Below are 20,675 nucleotides of genomic sequence, written 5' to 3'. Positions count from 1 at the left end.
AAAGTTGTATTTGATTTATATGGGAGCCCCCTCCGCTATTGAATGGGGGAGGGGTCATAATTCCCATCCTAAAAAGGAGAGGGGTCTCAATTCACAATAGAAAAAAAGTTTGCCAACAAAAACACCCACATGCTAAATTTGGTTCCGGAGTTATAAGGACATTTGTATGGGAGCCCCCCTCCTAAAGTGGTAAGGGGTCCTAATTCATCAGAGAAAAAATTCTTGCCACCAAAAACCTTCACATGCCAAATTTGGTTCCATTTGCTTGATTGGTTCTCGAGTTATGAGGAAATTTGCATTTCATTTGTATGGAAGCCGCCCCCCGTCTCTTGAAGGGGAGAGGAGTCATAATTTCCCTTATAAAGAGGGGAGGGTTCTCAATTCAAATTCTCGTCTCCAAAAACACCCACATGTAAAATGTTGTTACATTTGCTTGATTAGTTCTCGAGTTATGCAAAAATTTGTGTTTCATTTGTATGGGAGCCCCCCCCCCTCTTAGTTATAAGAACCTTCCCTGGCCCCAAAAACCTCTACATGCAAATTTTCAATCCGATTGGTTCAGTAGTTTTCGATTCTATAAGGAACATCCAGACAGACAGAAATCCATTTCATAGGTATAGATTTATCTCAATTTGAAAAATTGTGTTTTCATTTTAACTTCCATTTATGTTCTGTGACCCTAGAAGTAAGTGCAGCTTCAATGAGTATCTTTTACCTCATTCTCCACTGTTTCTCCTGCACTTCTTGTGCAACAGGGAATATCCCTCCTTTGGTCCTCTACGTCAAAACAACCATTTTGTAAAGAAGAAGGATTGGACTTTTAAAAGAAGTGAAAAAATGGAAGTTATCTTGGATTTGGCTGCCATATTGGATTTTTTCAGAATATCAGCTTTTATGCCATAAACACACCAACAGGTTTTAATTTGAAGCTCATCAAATCTTAGAAAAAATGCTATAAGAAACATTTATCAAATTAGGTGTCCGCTATTTCAAGGTAATGAAAGTGTGATTCTCAAATTTTCAACTTCTCTTTTATGTCTAATTTAAGTCTATTTTCAATTCCAATTTTAAGTCAATTTCTATTCCGATTTGAAGTCTAATTCGAATCCAATTTCATGTAAAATTTCATCTATTAAATCTATTAAATCTAACGTAAAAAATCCTCGTGTATAACTCGAAATTTTTAATCTACTCGGCCGATATGTTTGAGAAATGTAAATTAATTTCGTACAAATAGATTAGATTGATCTTTCCAGCCAAAACATGCTTTTGCAAGGCTGATGTCCTACCTTCTGTTTATGTGTGGGAACGTTAGTATTATTTTATCAATCTATTTAGGGGACATAAACGACTAAAACTTTTGAAAATTTCATTGTTTTTTAATTTCAGATTTTGATTATGCAGTCTTTTCCTCTTATTCTGATATTAATTTTGTAATGGTCCGACCACGGGAAGTGGCCGAAAAACGATCATACATATAAACATTCCAGTGCGGCATGGAACAACCTCGACGGGGTAAAACGCCGCTCCTGCAAAACCACGATTTTCAAACTTTATGTTGTAACCGTTGGTTACATATTTTATATAAAATTAGCTCTGCCAATTTAAAATGATTTTTTTCAATCTGCTCATAATTCCCAATCCAAATTCCCTAAGTCCATCTCTGAGCAAGCTGTCGACTGTTTGATTGATAGCGCTCCAAACCTTCGGGTGGAGCGGTCACTCACACGGGAAAGCTTGTTCGGTCATATCTAAAACAACCTGAGGAAGCTGTCTACTGAGTGGGTGATATTCCTCCAAGTCTCGCTTTGCGACCGGGACGGACGAGTCACTCACTTGGGAAAACTCTCTCGGGCATAACTAAACAGGTTTGAGAAAGCTGTCAACGAGGTGAGCGATATTCCTCCAAGTCTGTCGCATTGCGACTGGGACGGACGAGTCGCTCACGGCGGAAAGCTTTCTCACTAATCTGCAAGAGAAACGGTGATGCGATCGACTGAGTGAGTTATATCCCTCCACGTCTGGCGTCTCACGTCTGGGACGGAGGGGCATTTCGCTCGGGAAAGCCTTTTCTAATACAATCAGAAGATTCCTCTGCAAGTGTGATAACCCTCCACGTCCACGTTAGACGGAGGGATCCCCCCTACAGGGTTGCTCACAGATACCACTAGGAATACAACCAAGGTATTCAAAACCTAGGGTATTATCCAATAAATAATTGTTGCCAGGACAAAAGATCGTTAAAAATTGGAAGTCTTTAAAAGATTCCAATTTTTAACTGACCGAAATTATAAAAGGGCTAGGCTCGATAAACAGCAGATCATTTGTTGTTTGGAAAACTTAACGATCAGTGCGCGAGGATCGTACTTGTTTTAACTTAAAAATTATTTTGTTATTGATAGATAAAATTAAGATTATGTCGTTTGTGGTGTATAGAAAGGACAATACTAGGTAATTGTCAAGTCGTAAAAAAAAGTGTATTGTGAATAATAAATAGTCTATTGTAAAACTTATATTCTAGTGCCAAACAATTATACAACAAAAATGGTTAAAATGAACAATCTACGAACACGTAACAAAGAAACAGACGTGAATAAAAAGATTGTAAAACTGCCAGTGAAAATATACAAGAAAACAAAAGGTAAAAATAGTTATAAGCAAATTTTAAAATGTGTAACGGTAGATTAAGGCTGGTGTAGGAAAGTTAAGGCTGTGTGTAAAAAGGCTAATATCCCTCGAATAGGTCCTCGAGGGACCTTTTATTCTTGGACTTTATTCCACAGGCGCAGAAGAGCAGCGCATCTGTATCCCGGTGAAGCCTGCGTGCCAGTCCGCATTCGGCGCAGCGCGATAGAACCGTTCGTTTGCCATCGGTCCTATGGTAGAGACCGAGACCCAGTACTTTCCGGCTCCCGTAGTACGAGCAGCGAAAGCCCCGATGTGGGTAGTTTAACCGCCGCCTGCAATTAAAACACCGGTGTAATCGGTAGCGTAGCTGTCGATTCTGCCATGACGGGAAGAACACAAGATCCCGTACTATCTAGTTACAGTGGCCGAGGCCACTTGGATCGTCAAAAGTCGTCGTCGAGGATATGTAAAAACACCAGCCTTAGTTATGCGCAAGTAGAATAGTTTTAAGTGAATATTGTTGGGAGAAGGGAAATAAACCGTTAAGTTAGATGTAAAATCCCGATTTTTAACCACAACGATATTACTCTACCATTTTATCTCCGCTTTGCTGTTAAATTTCGTGGTCGAACTTGAAAGGAGTTTTAGTCCTGGTCGTTCAGCTTTCGTTCGCCTTGTGACCTTCGTATAATCTCGATCTAGGAGTCTTGGCAACATTATTAGCTGTGATATTACCCGGATTAGTGGTTTGTGTCCGGCGGTTTCTGTTTGCGACGGAAACACCCATTGTATTTGGCAAGCGCTGCGACGCACATCCGTTTCTACTCGTTTTAATACCGTTTCCCTTCCCCATCCTTCCCGCTGAGCAGTTTTGAGAAGTATCAATGTACCTTTTTCTCAGAAACTACACAACGTATTGCAACAAACTTTTTGTTTTGTTTTGTTGGTAGGAGCTTGACAAAGACTTTTATAACTTTTGAGCTTTGTAAAGGAAACACGACCAGAGAAAAAAGAAAAAGAAGAAAAATTTTTATTTTTTCAGCCGTCTTTTCTTCTTTTTTTTCGTTTTTCTCAAGCTGTATTTCGATACAAAGCTCAAAAGTTATAAAAGTCTTTACCAAGCTCCTACCAACAAAACAAAAAAAGATTGTTCTAATACGTTGTGGAGTTTCTGAGAAAAAGGTACATAAAGTTTGAAAATCGTGGTTTTGCAGGAGCGGCGTTTTATTCCGAAGAGGTTGTTCCACGCCGCACTGGAATGCTTATATGTATGATCGTTTTTCGGCCACTTCCCGTGATTGGGCCATTACAAAATGAATATCAGAATAAGCGGAAAAGACCGCAGAATCAAAATCCGAAATGTGAAAATAATGAAATTTTTCAAAAGTTTTAGTCGTTTATGTCCCCTTAATGTAATTTTGTGTTTTTTCAATACATATTCGTAATCTATGTCATTTTTGTTTTCTTTCTTTGTCGTTATTGTATGTGTTACGTCATTTTTGTATTAATTTGGCATTGTTTTTGTGTTATTTTGATGCCATTTTTGCAAAATTTTCGTATCACTTTTGTTTGTAATTTAATAAAATTTCATTTTACGTTGGTAGGCTCAAGAGTTATGAATATTTGAAATAATTTGATTTTAATTTAATTTAATTTTTCAATTGTTTTTATTTCTAAGTCCTTTGAAATTAAAGAAAAAAAATTCACAATTGAGTTCCACTATTAATTTTATTCGCGATACATACGTATTTTGCCTACGACTTGTAGTCTTCATCAGTATCTGTTTTCAAGCTCTTCAGTCATTAAGACCACTGTAAATCTTTCGATAAGATTACCGTCCAGTTCGTATCCTTGAAAAAACGCGAGTTACCACGCGTGTTTATGGCTTAGAGCTATGCATAATACGGAATATATGAAATATAAAGACATGCTGTATGCACAAAAATTATTTGTAATAAAATGTAAAATATCTTACCTATTGGTCCTAAGTTTGCAATCAGAAATACTGCAAAACATATAGCAAAATAACAACATTGAACAAAGCGAATTGAAATTCATCTATGCTCGTGAAATGGTGAACGACCACAACACGGAACATGGGAATGAAACAAGCATGAAAATCACTCCAACGTGATTCATATGACATCCTTTGAGAGTATATTAAATAAAATGACACAAAAAGCTGCACAACCTAACATTGGCGGATCATCTAATCATCGAAAGTCATCGCTCTCAACGAACACGCTCAATTATCGATTATCACACGATGTGTAAAAAATTGTTTCAATGATTAATTGAGCTAAAAAGTGCACGTGCGTGCGTTTTTGCACCTCAGACAGGTACCCACCTCGCTGGATGCAAATGATCACGCCTCAGCATTACCAGCTAGGTACTAACCAGTATGCTGGCGTGCAATACTATTCGATAGTCCCATTTACCGGACATCATTTATTCATTGCTGATGGTACATACACGTACACGTCATCGACGTCGGGCGTTTTATTCGCCGCGTTCGTTTCGAATCAAAATGACCTTGAAGCTGATCCGTGGCCAAAGTTCAAGGAACGATGCGGCAACCTGCGACGAGGCAGGCAGAGGAGTGACCACATCGATGACCAGTGGAATTACATATGTCCTATCGATTGGAAGTAAGGTACCCATCGATGCCGGTGCCTAGGCGTGTCGAGTGGCAAGGGGCAAATTGACCATATTAGTGTGTTAAAGCTTTTTATTGATTTAAGTTGAAATTCAATCGTTATTTAATTCCTTTCCTAATAATTTGATGTTCACTGGAAAGAGGTCTGTAAAGTTTTTTAGTCTCTCCACATGCTGTTTACGATGTAATCATAGTAATGTGTCATGAAAGCTGGAAAACATGTTTTTCGTCCTCGAAAATAAAACATACTAGCCTTGTTTACATTGTAACGTTAGTCATGCTGCAGCCATAACAAATGAACTTACTACAACATTTAGCTGTCAACAATATTGAACTGTGCGGTGAAATATGCATGTAGTCTGCTAGTTAAATTGTCGATTTGTGTTGTTTGATTAAATTTTTTATTGATTAGGTTTAATAAATATTATTTATGGGAATAAATAGATATGGCCGAGAGGTTTACATATTTTGTTTCGTTGTATTCTCCGGGTAGTCGTGCTTTGTTCTGTGCATTCAATTGCACACACGCGGTAATTATGATCATTTCAGAGTAAACAATTACACGGGCACGGGTCAAAACATAATTACAGGTCGGACTCGATTATCCGGGTGAAAAAAAATTTTTAAAAAGGATTTTATGAAATGTGTTTACGTTCAAAACGTGTTTAACATTATAAATTTTTTTCACCCGGATAATCGAGTCCGATCTGTATTATGAAATTGATTTTATTCAGCTAGTAGCGAGAACAGTTAAAGATGGATCTATTTAATATCATAATTTTATGTGTTTATTGTTATGTAATTTTATCGTTTGTAACTGAAAATTGCTCCCAAAATAAGAAAGTAGAAATAAACATTTGAAGAAAAGTGGTGATGGTACTGAGTAGAGCAAAAGATTTGTCAAAATATATAAAGCGTAGCTTTTGAGTAGTGTTTTTAAAAATGGGTTCAACAAGTTCTATATCTAATTGTTTGGAGGTACTATTTATTGCATAGTGAATCGTATTTCTACTGTCCTCCGCCTTGTCACTATCAACCTGCGTGACTTTGCTATATCATCGTATATAATTGCTCTGTCAGTTTAATCGTTTGTCAATAAAAGAAATAGAGTAGTTTTATTGCCTTATGATTTCTTCCCACTTTCCAGTGGTCACGGTAGTCACGGTGTTTATAATGGTGGTCAGAAGCAAATACATCAAACGCAAGACGTTTTTGCTCCGATTTTGATTATGATAATTGACAGGCGTTTGTCGAACTGATATTAAATTTCGTAGTGACAAAAAGTACTATCTAGAATGACTCTGATGAACAGATGAAAACTCGTGAATATAAGCAATAATAAATTTGCAGTGAAATTGTGTTGAGATTTTTTATATGTGATTATATTAGTTATCAAAACTAGAAAATTACGAATGGATGATGGGTATTTGTTTAGATACAGGTAAGTACTGAATTATTTGACGCTTTGTTCTAGAGTAAAATTTTCATGCAGCATTTTTCATCTCGCTAACAAATTAAACTACTTATGTACGTTCATCCCTTCATATTTTACCTCCCAGTCGGTTTCGAGGTACAACACTGGTCTATCAAGCCAATCTTCGCATGTTCGAATTCCGACTGGGAAAGGTTGTAAGAGTCAATAAAATCGTGGCACTCTACAGCTGGCTGCGAAGTTGTTTTAAAAGAAACCCACCCACGGGATGCAGCACATTGGCTTTCAACAATTTCTACAATTTTTGAAATATTACGGTATATATATATAATAGACAGAGGTGGGCACCGCTAACCGAAATTTTAGCTTCGCTAACAGCTAATTCGCTAAATCAAAACGTTAGCTTCGATAACCGCTAACCGCTAAATCAATCAACAATTTAGCGGAAGCTAACGCTAACCGCTAACAGCTAAATTTGTTAGCACTGTAGAATCAACATTACTTAAGCGAAAAGCGCTGATTTCGGCAATAAAAGATAATTTTTGTTTCAAAGGTAGTAATAAATTTCAAGTTTTTAGTAAAAATACAATGAAATCAGAATAAAGGGAATTAGCAGGTAGAAAATTTGTAAAAACATATTTTGTTGATAATAATTGTCCTTGGTTGTTGTGAAAACTTTATTGCGTTGATACTTGGCCCAACACTTATGAATTTATTAAACTAGTGATGTCCGAGAAAATTGAAAAATCTCCCTTGTGTTTTCAGTGAATGTAGGAGGCCTCGAATTTTTTTAAATATCGATTTATTTGAGCCCGCGTACAAAAGTAGTCCTCTACGGACTTGAGACAGCAACTTTGTTTACGGAAGTGCACTTGCCGTATTTGAACGAAAGGTATTGCGAACTATTTTTGGCGGAGTACAAACGGATAGCGGAGAGTGGCATAGGCGTATGCACCATGAGTTGTAGTCACTATTTGGAAAAAGTTGGGAGACTACTGTGGGCCGGCCATATCGCAAGGATACCGAACAATTGTGCAGTAAAATCTGTTCTCTACAAGAGCCCCACCGGCACCAGGAATAGAGGGGCCAAACGAGTTAGATGGCTTGACCAGGTTGAAACCGACTTGCATGTGCCGAGACGCGTAACGATTTGGAAACGAGTAGCCCAGGACCCAGGGGTGACATTGCGATTCTCGTTTCGAATGATTTTGGATCGTTTCGACCACGTTAAACGAATGGGCGAAACGAACCAAAATCACTCGAAACAAGAATCGCAATGTCACCCCAGAAGTACAATGGAGAGGAATTCTTGATACGGTAAGAGCCACCCCGGCTCTTGGCTGGGAAAGTACGTACAGAAGTTTGGAATTTGGAACCCTTCAACCGAAGCCTGTGTGATATTTCTCACAAATTTTCCTTCTGCCAAAAAAGTTAGCGGTTTATTTAGCGGTACATAAATTTAGCGGAAGCTAACAAAAACGCTAACGGTTATAAAAATTAGCGAAAACGCTAACCGCTAACCAAAATGTTAGCTGAGCTAATTAGCTGTTAGCGGATTAGCGGAATTGTGCCCACCTCTGATAATAGATTATAAATGTATTTAACAATTGATGGAATATTAACTCTGGACGATATTATGCTCGAACGCAATCCATAATGCCTTGAACTACCTGTTTCCCCATTCATTCGGAAGCCAAAATCCATTTTCTTTTGAACTCCTTGTCTTCGCTTGTATCCAACCAGTTACCCATATTCCTCAATCGTCTTTAGCTCCGCAGTATTGACAGAAGTCCACTTTATAGGAATCACAGTGAGTGATGTCATTGTGATTGATTTTATTATTGATGTCAAGAATTTGAATAGTGACAACATGATTAGTCGAATTCGGAGCAATCAATGTCATGCTGCTTCGGAGAAAGCAGTAACGTCTTCTGAAGGCACTCTTTTATCGGTTTATGATTGTAGAAGTTAGCACAGGATTCGAATGGAATTACCAGAAGGCTTCATGATCCGACAGATCTTACTGAAATGTTGGGAGTACAACGTGCCCACACAGCACATCTTTTTTCATTTCAAAGCAGCATACGATCTAGTCGATCGAGACCTGCTTTGGTAGATAATGCACGGATATGGTTTTGCCGATAAACTGCGTGGGTTGAGGCAAGGTGACGGATTATCCTGCATATTGTTCAACATCGCAGGCATCGAAACAAGAGGCACGATATTTACCAAGGCTAGCCAACTCCTAGACTTTGGCGATGACTTTGATATGATAGTCGGGAACTTTGCGACGCGGTGGCAATATACATCAGACTGAAAGCGGAGTCTAGAAGGATTGAGCTAAAAATTAATGTATCGAAGACCAAATACATGAAGGAAAAGGGCTAAAAGAAAGAATGTGTGCCTCCCACGGACGGTACCCGTTGACGGCGATGAACTAGAAGTATTTTTGTCCTTCGCAAAATGCTACGATCAAAAAACATACGCCACCGTTCGAAGGTGACAACGTCCAAAACCCTTATTAGACGGGCAGTTATTACTAGACTTGAAGCCATGACGCTGCAAACGAAGGTCATACGCGCCTTTGTCGTGTTCGAGCGGAAGGCACTACGGACGATATTTGACGGAGTATCAACTGAAAGTAGAGAGTGGCGGATGCATATGAATCACGAGCTACATGGACAACTTGGACAGATTCCCATAGTACATCTGGGGACCCAAGTAACATTTTTGTTGTATAATAGCTTATCAAGCAGTTGTTCGACGGGAATTAGCTGTACAATAGTTTAATAAGCTATTATACAACGAGAATGTTACTTGGGAGAAGTCGATAGGCTACGGTGGCCCGGACACGTCGCAAGAATGCCGGATGAGATAGTGCCATGGAAACAGTTGTCTTCAACAACCCCACCGGCACCAAGAACAGAGGGGTTCAACGTGCAAGATGGCTCGACCAAGTCGAAAGTGATTTGCGACTTTTGAGTTGTGGCAGCATATTACTAGAGGATTTGCCTGGAATGTGTAATGCGCGTTAATTATTATTTGGGTTGTCGTCGGAATCGAAACCACAACGAACATTGCATGGATTATTGAAGATACTAGAAGACCACCAGTTGCTTCTGGTGCTGGTGGACAATTTAATGTATATTACTGGCTATCTTCAATGATCCACTGCTCAGGATTGCTAATAAATTTATCAGAAAATTTAACAAATCAGAAAAAAAGTACCAATCCGGCTTCCTATGTCGGAAAACCGGCCTTTTTGCAGCATTGACCGGCCACCGGCTTTGCAGGTTAAAAACCGATCGGGCTGGCCAAAAACTGGTCACTTGGCAACCCTAATGACTTCACCACACTGGACATCTACACATAAATCCCAACTTGGGATTCCCAAGTAACAGAATTGGTTTTAACTGAGAATTGACAACATATTTAAAACAAATTGAATTGTTGAGCTTTCGTTCACCATACTCATTTACAACCTATTTGCGACTGAAACACCGCAAGAGACGGAGCTAAAAAACATATTTGCGAAATATTTCATAGTGACGCGTATGCATTAGAAATACTCATAGTAAGAGATACGCGGAAACTAAAGCCAACGATTTGGCATCAGTGTACAAAAACTGCCAGCACTTGCTGCGGATCAAAATGCTGTAGCAGTGTGACTTGATTGTTTTCAACATGATCCGCTTCTGTTTTGTTTACATCAATTTTGCACAATAGAGCGATATATCTTTCAACTTAATCAGTGTAAAATGCATTGCAATGCTTTATACACACTGTCTCCGAATATAATATTCAAGGTGCGTGACAATAGCTTAAGTAGATTTCATAACTATTTCAATACTTGTTAATCCAACATTTAAGCAAACAGTATGCGTGTTCGATTGGCTCCCTTTTGACAATTCTCGCTGCTCGATTGGCTCCCAAGATGGCTGCTTCCGCGTATCTCTCACCTCTGAGTATTTCTAGTATGCATGGGTCATTTTTAGTTATTGTAACTTATTTACGACCAGTGTTTAGAAATCTCATATTCAATTTATGCAATGTACCTGAATTAATTCAGTATACTGCTCATTCTTTGGTACTTCTAGTACAGATGAAAAGAACTCAGCATTGTCAACCTGAAACCAACGATTCGAGCGAATCACTTGCGTTCATGTTCGTGTTGTTCTCTACATTCATTCACTCTCGACAACAGTAATGAAATCAAATGTAAATCATTCCTTCATTTCGAACTACCGACAACGGCAAACGAAATTACAATACACATTACAATACATTACCACAATAGAGCAAAATAATGGTCGCAGTGGTCGAATCTTCCGACATTAAAAAAAACAATACACGTAAACATTGCTTCGTAATTTTTGTTAACCCAATAATATTGGACATATTATGTCCTAGCTAGAGAGCCTTAGAGTCGCCATCTTAATCTGAAAAGTCCAATTGAACAGAATCAGTTGTCAAAAGTAAGTCCAATTGAACAGGAGACTTGTCAAAACACCGATTAAAGAGCCTCCAAAAGAGTAACGACTAGAGAGCCTTTTATAGATAGAGAGCCGCCATCTCAAACCGAGAACAATTGTTGAGCACATTTTTCTAAATTTTTAGCAGCTTTTTATGAATTATTCGAGATAAAAGCTTCAAAGAAAGGTTCCTTGAGTATATTATTATTATATGTAGCATCGTGAAACTCAAAATCTCTAATTTAATTCGCTGGTTCTCAAAAGAATTAGCAATAACAGACAACAGCAGCATAACTATTTACGGTACGACCATTAACTGTAGTAAAATTATCATGAAAAGGAATAACATACCTAGATTTTATAAAAGTTATTTATTCCAAATGTCGGTTGACCGTAGAATAATCTGTGCGTGCGGCAACACTGACATACGCAGCTGCATTGTAGCTAGATTATTTTTTTCAGATGGCGACTCTCTAAGGCTCTCTAGACCTAGCGTATGAAATTTCATACCCCGTTTTCAAAACCTGTTTACTGCTGAATTTCAATAGTTAACATTACATTATTAATATATCACTATGAGAGACATAAGACATCAATCTGATGTGTGTGTGTGTGTGTGTGTGTGTGTGTGTGTGTGTGTGTGTGTGTGTGTGTGTGTGTGTGTGTGTGTGTGTGTGTGTGTGTGTGTGTGTGTGTGTGTGTGTGTGTGTGTGTGTGTGTGTGTGTGTGTGTGTGTGTGTGTGTGTGTGTGTGTGTGTGTGTGTGTGTGTGTGTGTGTGTGTGTGTGTGTGTGTGTGTGTGTGTGTGTGTGTGTGTGTGTGTGTGTGTGTGTGTGTGTGTGTGTGTGTGTGTGTGTGTGTGTGTGTGTGTGTGTGTGTGTGTGTGTGTGTGTGTGTGTGTGTGTGTGTGTGTGTGTGTGTGTGTGTGTGTGTGTGTGCGTGTGTGTGCGTGTGTGTGTGTGTGTGTGTGTGCGTGTGTGTGTGTGCGTGTGTGTGTGTGCGTGTGTGTGTGTGCGTGTGTGTGTGTGTGCGTGTGCGTGTGTGTGTGCGTGTGTGTGTGTGCGTGTGTGTGTGTGTGTGTGTGTGTGTGTGTGTGTGTGTGTGTGTGTGTGTGTGTGTGTGTGTGAGTGAGATAATCGGTCAGTTTTGTCATTTTTCATCTGTATTTCCAAGAGTGCAAAGTAGTGATAAATGGGGAAAAAATTTGCCTCAAAAGTGCATGAAAATGTCTGCATTTTGTGACGAAACATTACCTGAAGTGTAAAATAGTATAAACTCTATCACTACTTTGTAAACTCTATCACAAAATCCGATAAGAAACATGTTAACAACTTCGTAATTTGTTTGTTTGAAACTAAGCGTAGGAAATATAAAACTTGCGATATTTTGACATTGAAACTATCAACATTTTTTGAAACGATGGTTCTACAATTGATGGAGGGACGGTAGGGGAAAGTAATGAAAATTATTTGGGTAAGGAGGAGCAAGAGTGGAAAGAAATAAGGGGGGATTAATAGGTAGCTAGCGCTGACAAGTTGTCGTTGTGACTCCTACCTTTTGTCCAATGCTGGAAGGTGCATGGGTCGGACCAAGCTATAACCGGAGATTATAACCGATCCTTGACGACCGCTACGCGTTTAATATTCTGGCCGTTTATGGAATAACTGTAGTGGATTGGAGTGTTCTTTCGGTTGTAACTGATTACGGAACACTTGGCAAGGCTTATGATGAGCCGGTTGCATCACACCAAACGTATAACGTGTCGATCAGCTAGGTATTAGAAGTGTAATTCTTATTTTTTAACCATTTTAAACCAACTAAGCGCAAAAGTTCCAATATTTGAAGACCGCTACTGCGGCCCCGTTTCAGCGAGAATTACTCAATATTGTAGCCTCCAAATAATTCAAACTTTGTAAGTTTGATATAAAATTTGATTTGACGTCCTCTGTTTGTACATCCAAAATTTAAGTTAACGTCCTCTTTTTACGACCGATTGTTTTACGTCACTTCCAATAGTGAACATAAAACGAGACTTGAGTAGGTATAATTTATAATTAATCATTTGAAATCCTTCTGAATTTTTTTTTTTCATTTCATTTTTATTTCATAGCTATAGGAGTTTCAAATCAATTAATAGATGACGCATAGGGAAGCTTTTGTTAAATCTATAACTTGGTGTTGATTTCAAAATCCAGCTGTAAAATGTTACAATTTGTGTATAGGTACTAGGAAAAATACAAGACAAGATCAAGTTTTATTCGTGAAAATGGACGATATTAGTATTAAATAACAATATTGCTTTTGCGCTGCTCTTACGCCATTGACTTCCTATTTCCACAGACAAAAGCAACACCGTCCAGGAAGTGGAAGAAACGGACTGGAAAGGTGGCGGAAGAGGTGGCGACTCCCGGGTGGCAATCGTTGCATCCCCTACGCACAGCGGTGTGGGCGGAAACCGTCGTGGTGCTGCAATGCAAAACGTTGGCAAAGTCAAGTTCGATCCGCCCAAGGTACCGGTCATCTTCATACTCGGTGGCCCCGGTAGTGGCAAAGTGACCCACTGCGACACCCTAATGCAGGAGCGCCGTGGAGTCACTCATATTAACATGATGGACCTCCTGCAGCAGTACGCCATCGGAAATGGTGAGTCATTTGCGTACGGAGACTGTTGCACGCGACGGTGGATGGAATCGTCTCCAAGTATTAATATTTGATGATGGGAAAGCAATATGACATCAGGTACCTAGAAAGAAAGTTACGATATTATGAAGGAGGTTCTTCTATTTCCAATGAAAGACAAACCCATGAACCTTTTTCTGCCCTACTGTCGATAGTCTCGAACAATTGATTTTCGATACATTCTCATTTTCAAGTGCGCCTCAATTGCCATGTATGTCCTCATACAAGAGCTTGTTGATAGTCGTTTGAAATATTAATTAAGGTCAACTAATGCGGTTTGTTCAATCGTTACCTGATGTACAATTGCTATTCCCACTGTTTGAAATTAATTCTACCTATTTATTCGTTCTATTTGCCTATTCATCGAACCCCAACAGATATGCAGGATTTCTCCAAGCTTTCATCGCGAACTGTCACCGAGGTTCTCATGCTTGAAATGAAAATGTCACCAGCTGCCAAAACCTACCTTGTCTCCGGATATCCCCGGTCCATGCGAGACGTTGTGGAATATTCTGAAAAGGTGAGCAATTTCAGCGAGCTCCATGACCAGCGACGGCAAACAGTTACATGTTTCATTACAATCCGTACCTACGTCGTTTCTAGTTAATGTTCGTGGGTAAAAATAGCAGCTGCTATTATAAGCTGACCGCAACCCAACTGTTGACGTAGATAATAATCTTGTGAAAACGGATAAAATTATCCTATGTCGTATGCTAATTATGTTTCCTTTTTGTTAAAGATCCAGGTGATCAATGGAGTCATACTAATTTCTTGGCGCCAAACAATTCTCCAGCGTCAAATCGACTACGGTGCCAAGTTAGGCCATGTGGTACTGTCACTAGCCAAAATGGAACTAGAAAATTTTTTCAAGAATGTCATGCCAGTTGCTGATTATTTTGATCAAAGTGACATGTTGATTGCAGTAAGAATTTTGATTTAGAATTTTATTTTGTATGAGATACCGATTGTCTGTAATTTTCAGATTAACGGGGAACGGGCACCATCGGAAGTGTACAAAGACTTCCGAGCAGCCGTGCTCGACATTCTCGGAGCGCAGGAAAATCAGGAAGCGCTTTTGAATGGAGTTGCAGGTATGGGTAGGGGCGTAGACGACATTCCCGGCAGTATAGTAAGCGTAGAAACGGCACCTAGTCAACATAAAGTCATTACAGCTGCTCCAGCACATCAAGTAGAAATCAATAGTCGAACTCGATCTCCGTCGCCAACTGTACGATCAATTCTGGCCAGTCCCGGTGCTCCTCTGGTTAGACAGCAGTCACGTATCGATTTAGGAACAGAGTCAGTACCACAGCAGAATAGTACTAACATGCTAAGCGTTCCGGACAAATCCGGTAAAATTCCGCCAATTATTTGGGTGATTGGTGGACCAGGCAGTAACAAAGCGACACTTTGCCTGAAAGCTGTTGGGGTTAGTCCTGGCTGGGGACACTTTAGGTAGGGCCTGCGATAAAAGTGATGGATTTAATTTTACTTAATCGATTCGTTTTTTCTCACTACAGCGTAGGAAGATTATTAAGAACTATGGCCGACTCGGACCCACGCATAGGTACAAACAATTATGCCGTTAAGGAGGCAATAACAGCCGGGGAAATGGTTCCCAAAAATGCCTTGGAACAGCTTCTCGCGACTCAGTTGAATCAGTTAAAAGACAAACGTGGAATAATCATCGATGGTTTCCCAAGGGATATGGAGCAGGTGGCATATTTCGAAAAAGAAGTATATTTTGAAAGTTTTAATTTTAGAGAGAATTTACTGAATGATGATTTTTGTTGTAGTACAATCAAAAGCCTCCGATTATTTTACTGGACTGTTCCAAGCTGCAGCTTGGGCGTGGCAGACTAGACGATACCGTATCTTCCTTCCGGCGACGGCTTGAACTGTTTCGTGAGCTAACACTTCCCATGTTGAAGGAAATGGACACCGCAGGACGGTTGACCATTGTGAGTATATCTAAAATTAACCATTCGTGCGTCCTGTGGAAGGAGCTTAATTATGAAACCTTCGGTTGTTAGGGTTAAATAGCTACTTTGGTTAAATTTGGACAAGTCGTGATTGGGAAAATATTTATTCTTTTTTTCAAGTGTTACGAGCAATTTAGACTGATAGGTTAATACTAAAAATAAAATAAAAATTTCCATTTTTTTCTACAGGTTGATGGAGACACCGATAGCCCAACGGTTCAGCGAGAGTTCGAACGTATCGTTCGCGAAAATATACAGAAAGTGATTCAGGAAAAAGATGCTAGCAATGCGGACATCACTCCGGTGAAAATTGGTAGCTTCAAAAATGCAATACAACAAAGTCGTCGTCAGTCGGGCGATACGGTCGTTCATGACCTAGATGCCGATGTACCGGGTGTCGTTCCAACGATCAGCCACCACGTGAGCCTGGCTAATGGACATATCGGTGCGGTAGGCATCCCGGCCGGTGCCAAGAACGGATTTATACCCAACGGAAGACCAAATTTCCGAAATATGCTGCAAGAGGCAGATAATTTTGATTCTCATATGTAAATCTCCGGAATGGGAGCACATTATTTGAATAGCAAGTTGATACATATTCAATACGTAGTAATCAGTACAAAAACAAGATTTTTTAATAGTTTAAATTTCAAACAGATGTTATAGCTTTTCAATCATTAGCATAGAGAAGTGAAATCATAAAAAAAACAAAGCCAAGCAAACAGATGTTACACCCTACTTTTTGTTAGAACCCTTTTAGTATTTAGAAAACTGTGTACGAATCATAATACCACAAAATACGTTTATACCAAATATTTGTTACATCGGTAAAGCGCAACACTCAACTGCGTTGTATTTTTAATATATCTTATACTAGAATTATGAAATAGTTCGAGTTGAATAGTATAGTAGTGATGACGATTCAACTCTACTTTTAGATCACTTTATCACCAAACCACAGAAATATATCGTTATAGTTGAGTCATTTTGAATGATCTATGGTTTTACTTTTCCGAAAACTGCCACACAAAAATTGTGTATTCGCTAGCTGAAGAAATCCAGGGCGCATGGAATTATTGTAAATGCCAGCAAGCAGCATGGAGAGGACAAAAAAGTTTTAAAAACTATTTAAACATTTCCACGAGTGACAATTTAATCAGTTGCGACGAGAGCGGAACCGGTTGATTACGACCTTGAGGGAAGTAAAAGCGCCAGTTGGAAAACAGTAATCTTGAAAAATTCGAACAACTACTCCGGGTTAATACTACAACAGTTTAACATCTGTAACATCGTTTTAACATAAAAATTCCGGTTATACGACCTGCCCACTTATGACCTATTTGTTGATTTCAGGGCGACGTACGATTCAATAAAACGAAGTGGGCTGTGGCAGGTAACGCTTTAGCGTGGTTTCTCAACGAAAGTGAATAAACTGATGCAAATGATGTAAGATTGACTGAAGCAAGAGAATGCATTCTGAAACTTACAATTGAACATAGGGATCAAGTATAAGGCTGTGAGAGAGGTTTTACTTTGTTGTAAGAGGGAAGGTGCGAAGTTGAGGTCATCGTTATCTTTAACAACACAAATTACAGGATAGAACTGGCAGAAAACGTGGAACTCCGAATGATGTAGGGACTTAGGTATAGTGGACAGGGGAATGATTTGAAGCGGTCAAAGTATTCGTATCTTGGCATCGATATCGACCGTGAAATCAAACTACGAGTTGTAGCTGCTAATAGGAATCCCTCATGGACTAAGTTAGCTGAAATGCTGTAGTTTGCAATCTCGTTCGAAAGATGTGGTGTACAAAACTCTGATCCTTCAGTGCATATCGAGGTTGTTTTCAAAAAAAGGTTGATTTACTAAATACCTTTGAATTGAAATCGCTGGTTACAGTTTGTATTTCAGCTCCGTCAAAATCATAATGTCACAGAAGAAGTGATAGCTCTTCAAGTTTTCGGACGGAGTGGTCACTCACAGGGCAAAGTTTGCTCAGAGATGAACTTAGGATATAGGAAGAAACTGCGCAACACTGGACAACATTATATTATAATTTTGGCGGTACTGAAATCTCAATTGTCACCAACGGTTACAGATTAAAAGTAAGCTATTTTTGTAAGGATTTCAATACTATGGTCGTCTTTTTCTTGCAGTTTTAGCCAAACGAAGTATATATTACTCTGCGATATACAAAAATATATTGATCAAAATGTCTTCTTTATTGGCTTCAAAACAGCATACGATACAGTCGATTGAGACTACTATGGTAGATAATGTACGAAACACGGCTTTTAGGACTAACTGACGCCTACTGATCAGTCATCAGAGCCACATTGGATTGAGTGATGTGTTTCGTGTGCATCTCGTGGACACTGTCGAGTCCTGTCGACACGTGGCGAGGGTTGAGACAAGGTGACGACTTGTCCTGCATATTCAACGTCGCTCTCGAGGGATTGATCCGATGAGCGGGCATCGAAACGAGAAGCATGATCTTCAGCAAAAGTAGCCAACTACTAGCCTTTACAGATGACTTATCATATATTATAGTCAAGAACTTTGTGATGACGGAGGTTATCTATACGCCTTACAGGAAGCAGTGTCTATGAGGATTGGGCTGAAATCAAATGCGTCGAAACCCAAATACATACATGGAAGAGGCTTAACGCTTAGGCGGAACTGACAATGTACAAAACCCCTGTTAGACTGGTCGTTTTTATGGACTTGAAGCTGTCATGCTGCTCGCAGAGGACATACACGTCCTTGCTGTGTTCGACTGGGAAGTGCTGCGTCTGATATTTGGCGGAATACAAACTGAAAACGGAGAGTGGCGAAGGTGTATGAATCACGAGTTACAGGCCACACGAGTTGCAGCTTGTTGAAGAGATCGACGAAAGTCGGTAATCTACGGTGGGCCGGACACTTCGTAAGGGTGCGAAGAAAGCGGTTCTCTTCAAACCCATTGGTACCAGGAACAGAGAGGCTCAACTTGCAAAATGGCGCGACCAGGTCTAAAACGACTTGCGACGCCTCTGAGATGCTTCTGAGACGCGTTGGTAATTGATGATGAGCAGCCCAAAACTGAATGAATACTGCATGAAAGAGCACGAGCCATCCCGGTTCTATGCTGAAGATGATAACGATCTTTGGAATTCTCTGATACCAGGATGTTTGATTGCACCCAGAAACGACATTTTGACCCTAATTTTCTCGATAAACTTCTTGAGTATTAGGATAAAATGATCTTCATTTGGTCAAAGTCAAAGTCATACAATATAACAGTTTGCATTTGGCTGTACACGTGGCCAGAATGTCGGATGAAAAAACCGTCTAATCAATTTTCTGCAGCGAACCAGATAGAGGTGGCTGACTACGGGGTAGGTTTACAGAGACAATAGATTACAGAGGCGACAAGGCACTCAAAAACTGCTAAATTTTGAACCAAAACGGAGAGTATCGTCACAAATAAAGGTAACACTCCGTTTTGATTCAAAATTTAGTGGTTATGAGTACCTTGTCGCTTCTGTAATCTATAGTCTCTGTAGCTAGGTTTCGTAGCAGAATGAAACTATATCTAATTAAGTGTAAAAATTTAATAACTTTGAATTTTTTTTATTATTTTCGAAAATTAAATGTTGCAGTACAACTAAATGGAACATTTTCGAGTACCAAGTTCTTCTATTCTACTAAAACACCCGCAAAGAATTTGTAATGAATCTTTAACAGTTTTTATATAATTAATATATAATAAAATAAAAAAACATCGTTTTTAATCACTAGTCTTTCTAGTCTTCAATGGCATCGCATTTCCTCACTGTGCAGCATACAACTTTTTGTTCACTCTTTGATTATTGAAAGTCAAAACACAAACGTGAAAGCACACACACGAAATGAAAGATCCAGAGAGAGCCGCATAGAGAAAAAAGTCATATTCTGTATGATTCTTCTCGTAGCAGGTCTCTCACACTCAACGGCATGCGAAAACTTGTTTTGCGTTTGCGCGGCTAACGGACTCATTCCATCATAGCAAACATGTAAACATTTTGCCCGGTAGGAAGATTCACTGCGAAATATTAACTCACTTGAGCAATAGTAGAAAACTTTGATTCGCTATGAAAACGGAAAAAACATTGAAAATGGGTATTTCTGTTGTTAGTTTTGAAACTCACAAAAAGTGCTTATTAAATTTATGACCGCATGACTTTTGAGTACTAAAGTATGCGTTATTGGTATCAGCGATTCTTATAATACTATGAACCAGTCTAATGCGTTTACATGTTAGTATTCCCAAAAAAGTTTTATGTCCATTTAAGGGCATAAAATTAACTAATCAATTATAATGGCAAACATTGACACCGAGGAATGTCTAAATTGCTGTTTAAAAGTAATCAAGCACCTCAAAAGTAAGATAAGTGCAGGTTCTAGTCTAATTTGAAGAAAAACCTGTTAAAATTCTCGCGTTCCTGTTGAAATGTACATGTAGTGTATGATTCATCTTTCCTATAATTATACCAGACAAGAAATGATTTACCGTAAGCGCACCTAATTCGGCGGTTCCTAATTCTGCCCACCACACAGTCACAGTTCAGTCAATACCGCAGATTTTTATTTTAATTAACAAATTTAATAATTAATTGAATGTTACAACTTTCAATGAAAATATGCGGTACGCAGAATTAGGAACCATGCTCAGAATTAGGCGAGCTTACGGTATCATAGAATTTCGATATTTCGCTTGGTTGACAAGCCTTGCGAGACCACTGGCTGTGTTGTTTCAACACATCGAATAAATTATTCGCTTATCTATATCATACAAGATTATTCTAT

General features: G+C 39.1%; 1 protein-coding gene across 1 annotated transcript; it reads left to right on the top strand.

Moving 5' to 3' along the window:
• Positions 1 to 6,703: 6,703 nt before the first annotated feature.
• LOC128743671 (adenylate kinase isoenzyme 5) lies at positions 6,704 to 16,400 on the top strand. Its single transcript, XM_053840293.1, has 8 exons — positions 6,704 to 6,725; positions 13,528 to 13,830; positions 14,244 to 14,386; positions 14,606 to 14,788; positions 14,849 to 15,321; positions 15,387 to 15,603; positions 15,663 to 15,827; positions 16,038 to 16,400. The coding sequence occupies exons 1-8, from the start codon at positions 6,704 to 6,706 to the stop codon at positions 16,398 to 16,400; spliced, it is 1,869 nt and encodes a 622-aa protein (XP_053696268.1).
• The last annotated feature ends 4,275 nt before the right edge of the window (positions 16,401 to 20,675 follow it).

This window comes from Sabethes cyaneus, chromosome 3 (genome assembly GCF_943734655.1).
Source record: "Sabethes cyaneus chromosome 3, idSabCyanKW18_F2, whole genome shotgun sequence".
Taxonomy (NCBI): Eukaryota; Metazoa; Arthropoda; class Insecta; order Diptera; family Culicidae; genus Sabethes; species Sabethes cyaneus.
This window is presented reverse-complemented; position numbering and strand designations above follow the sequence as displayed.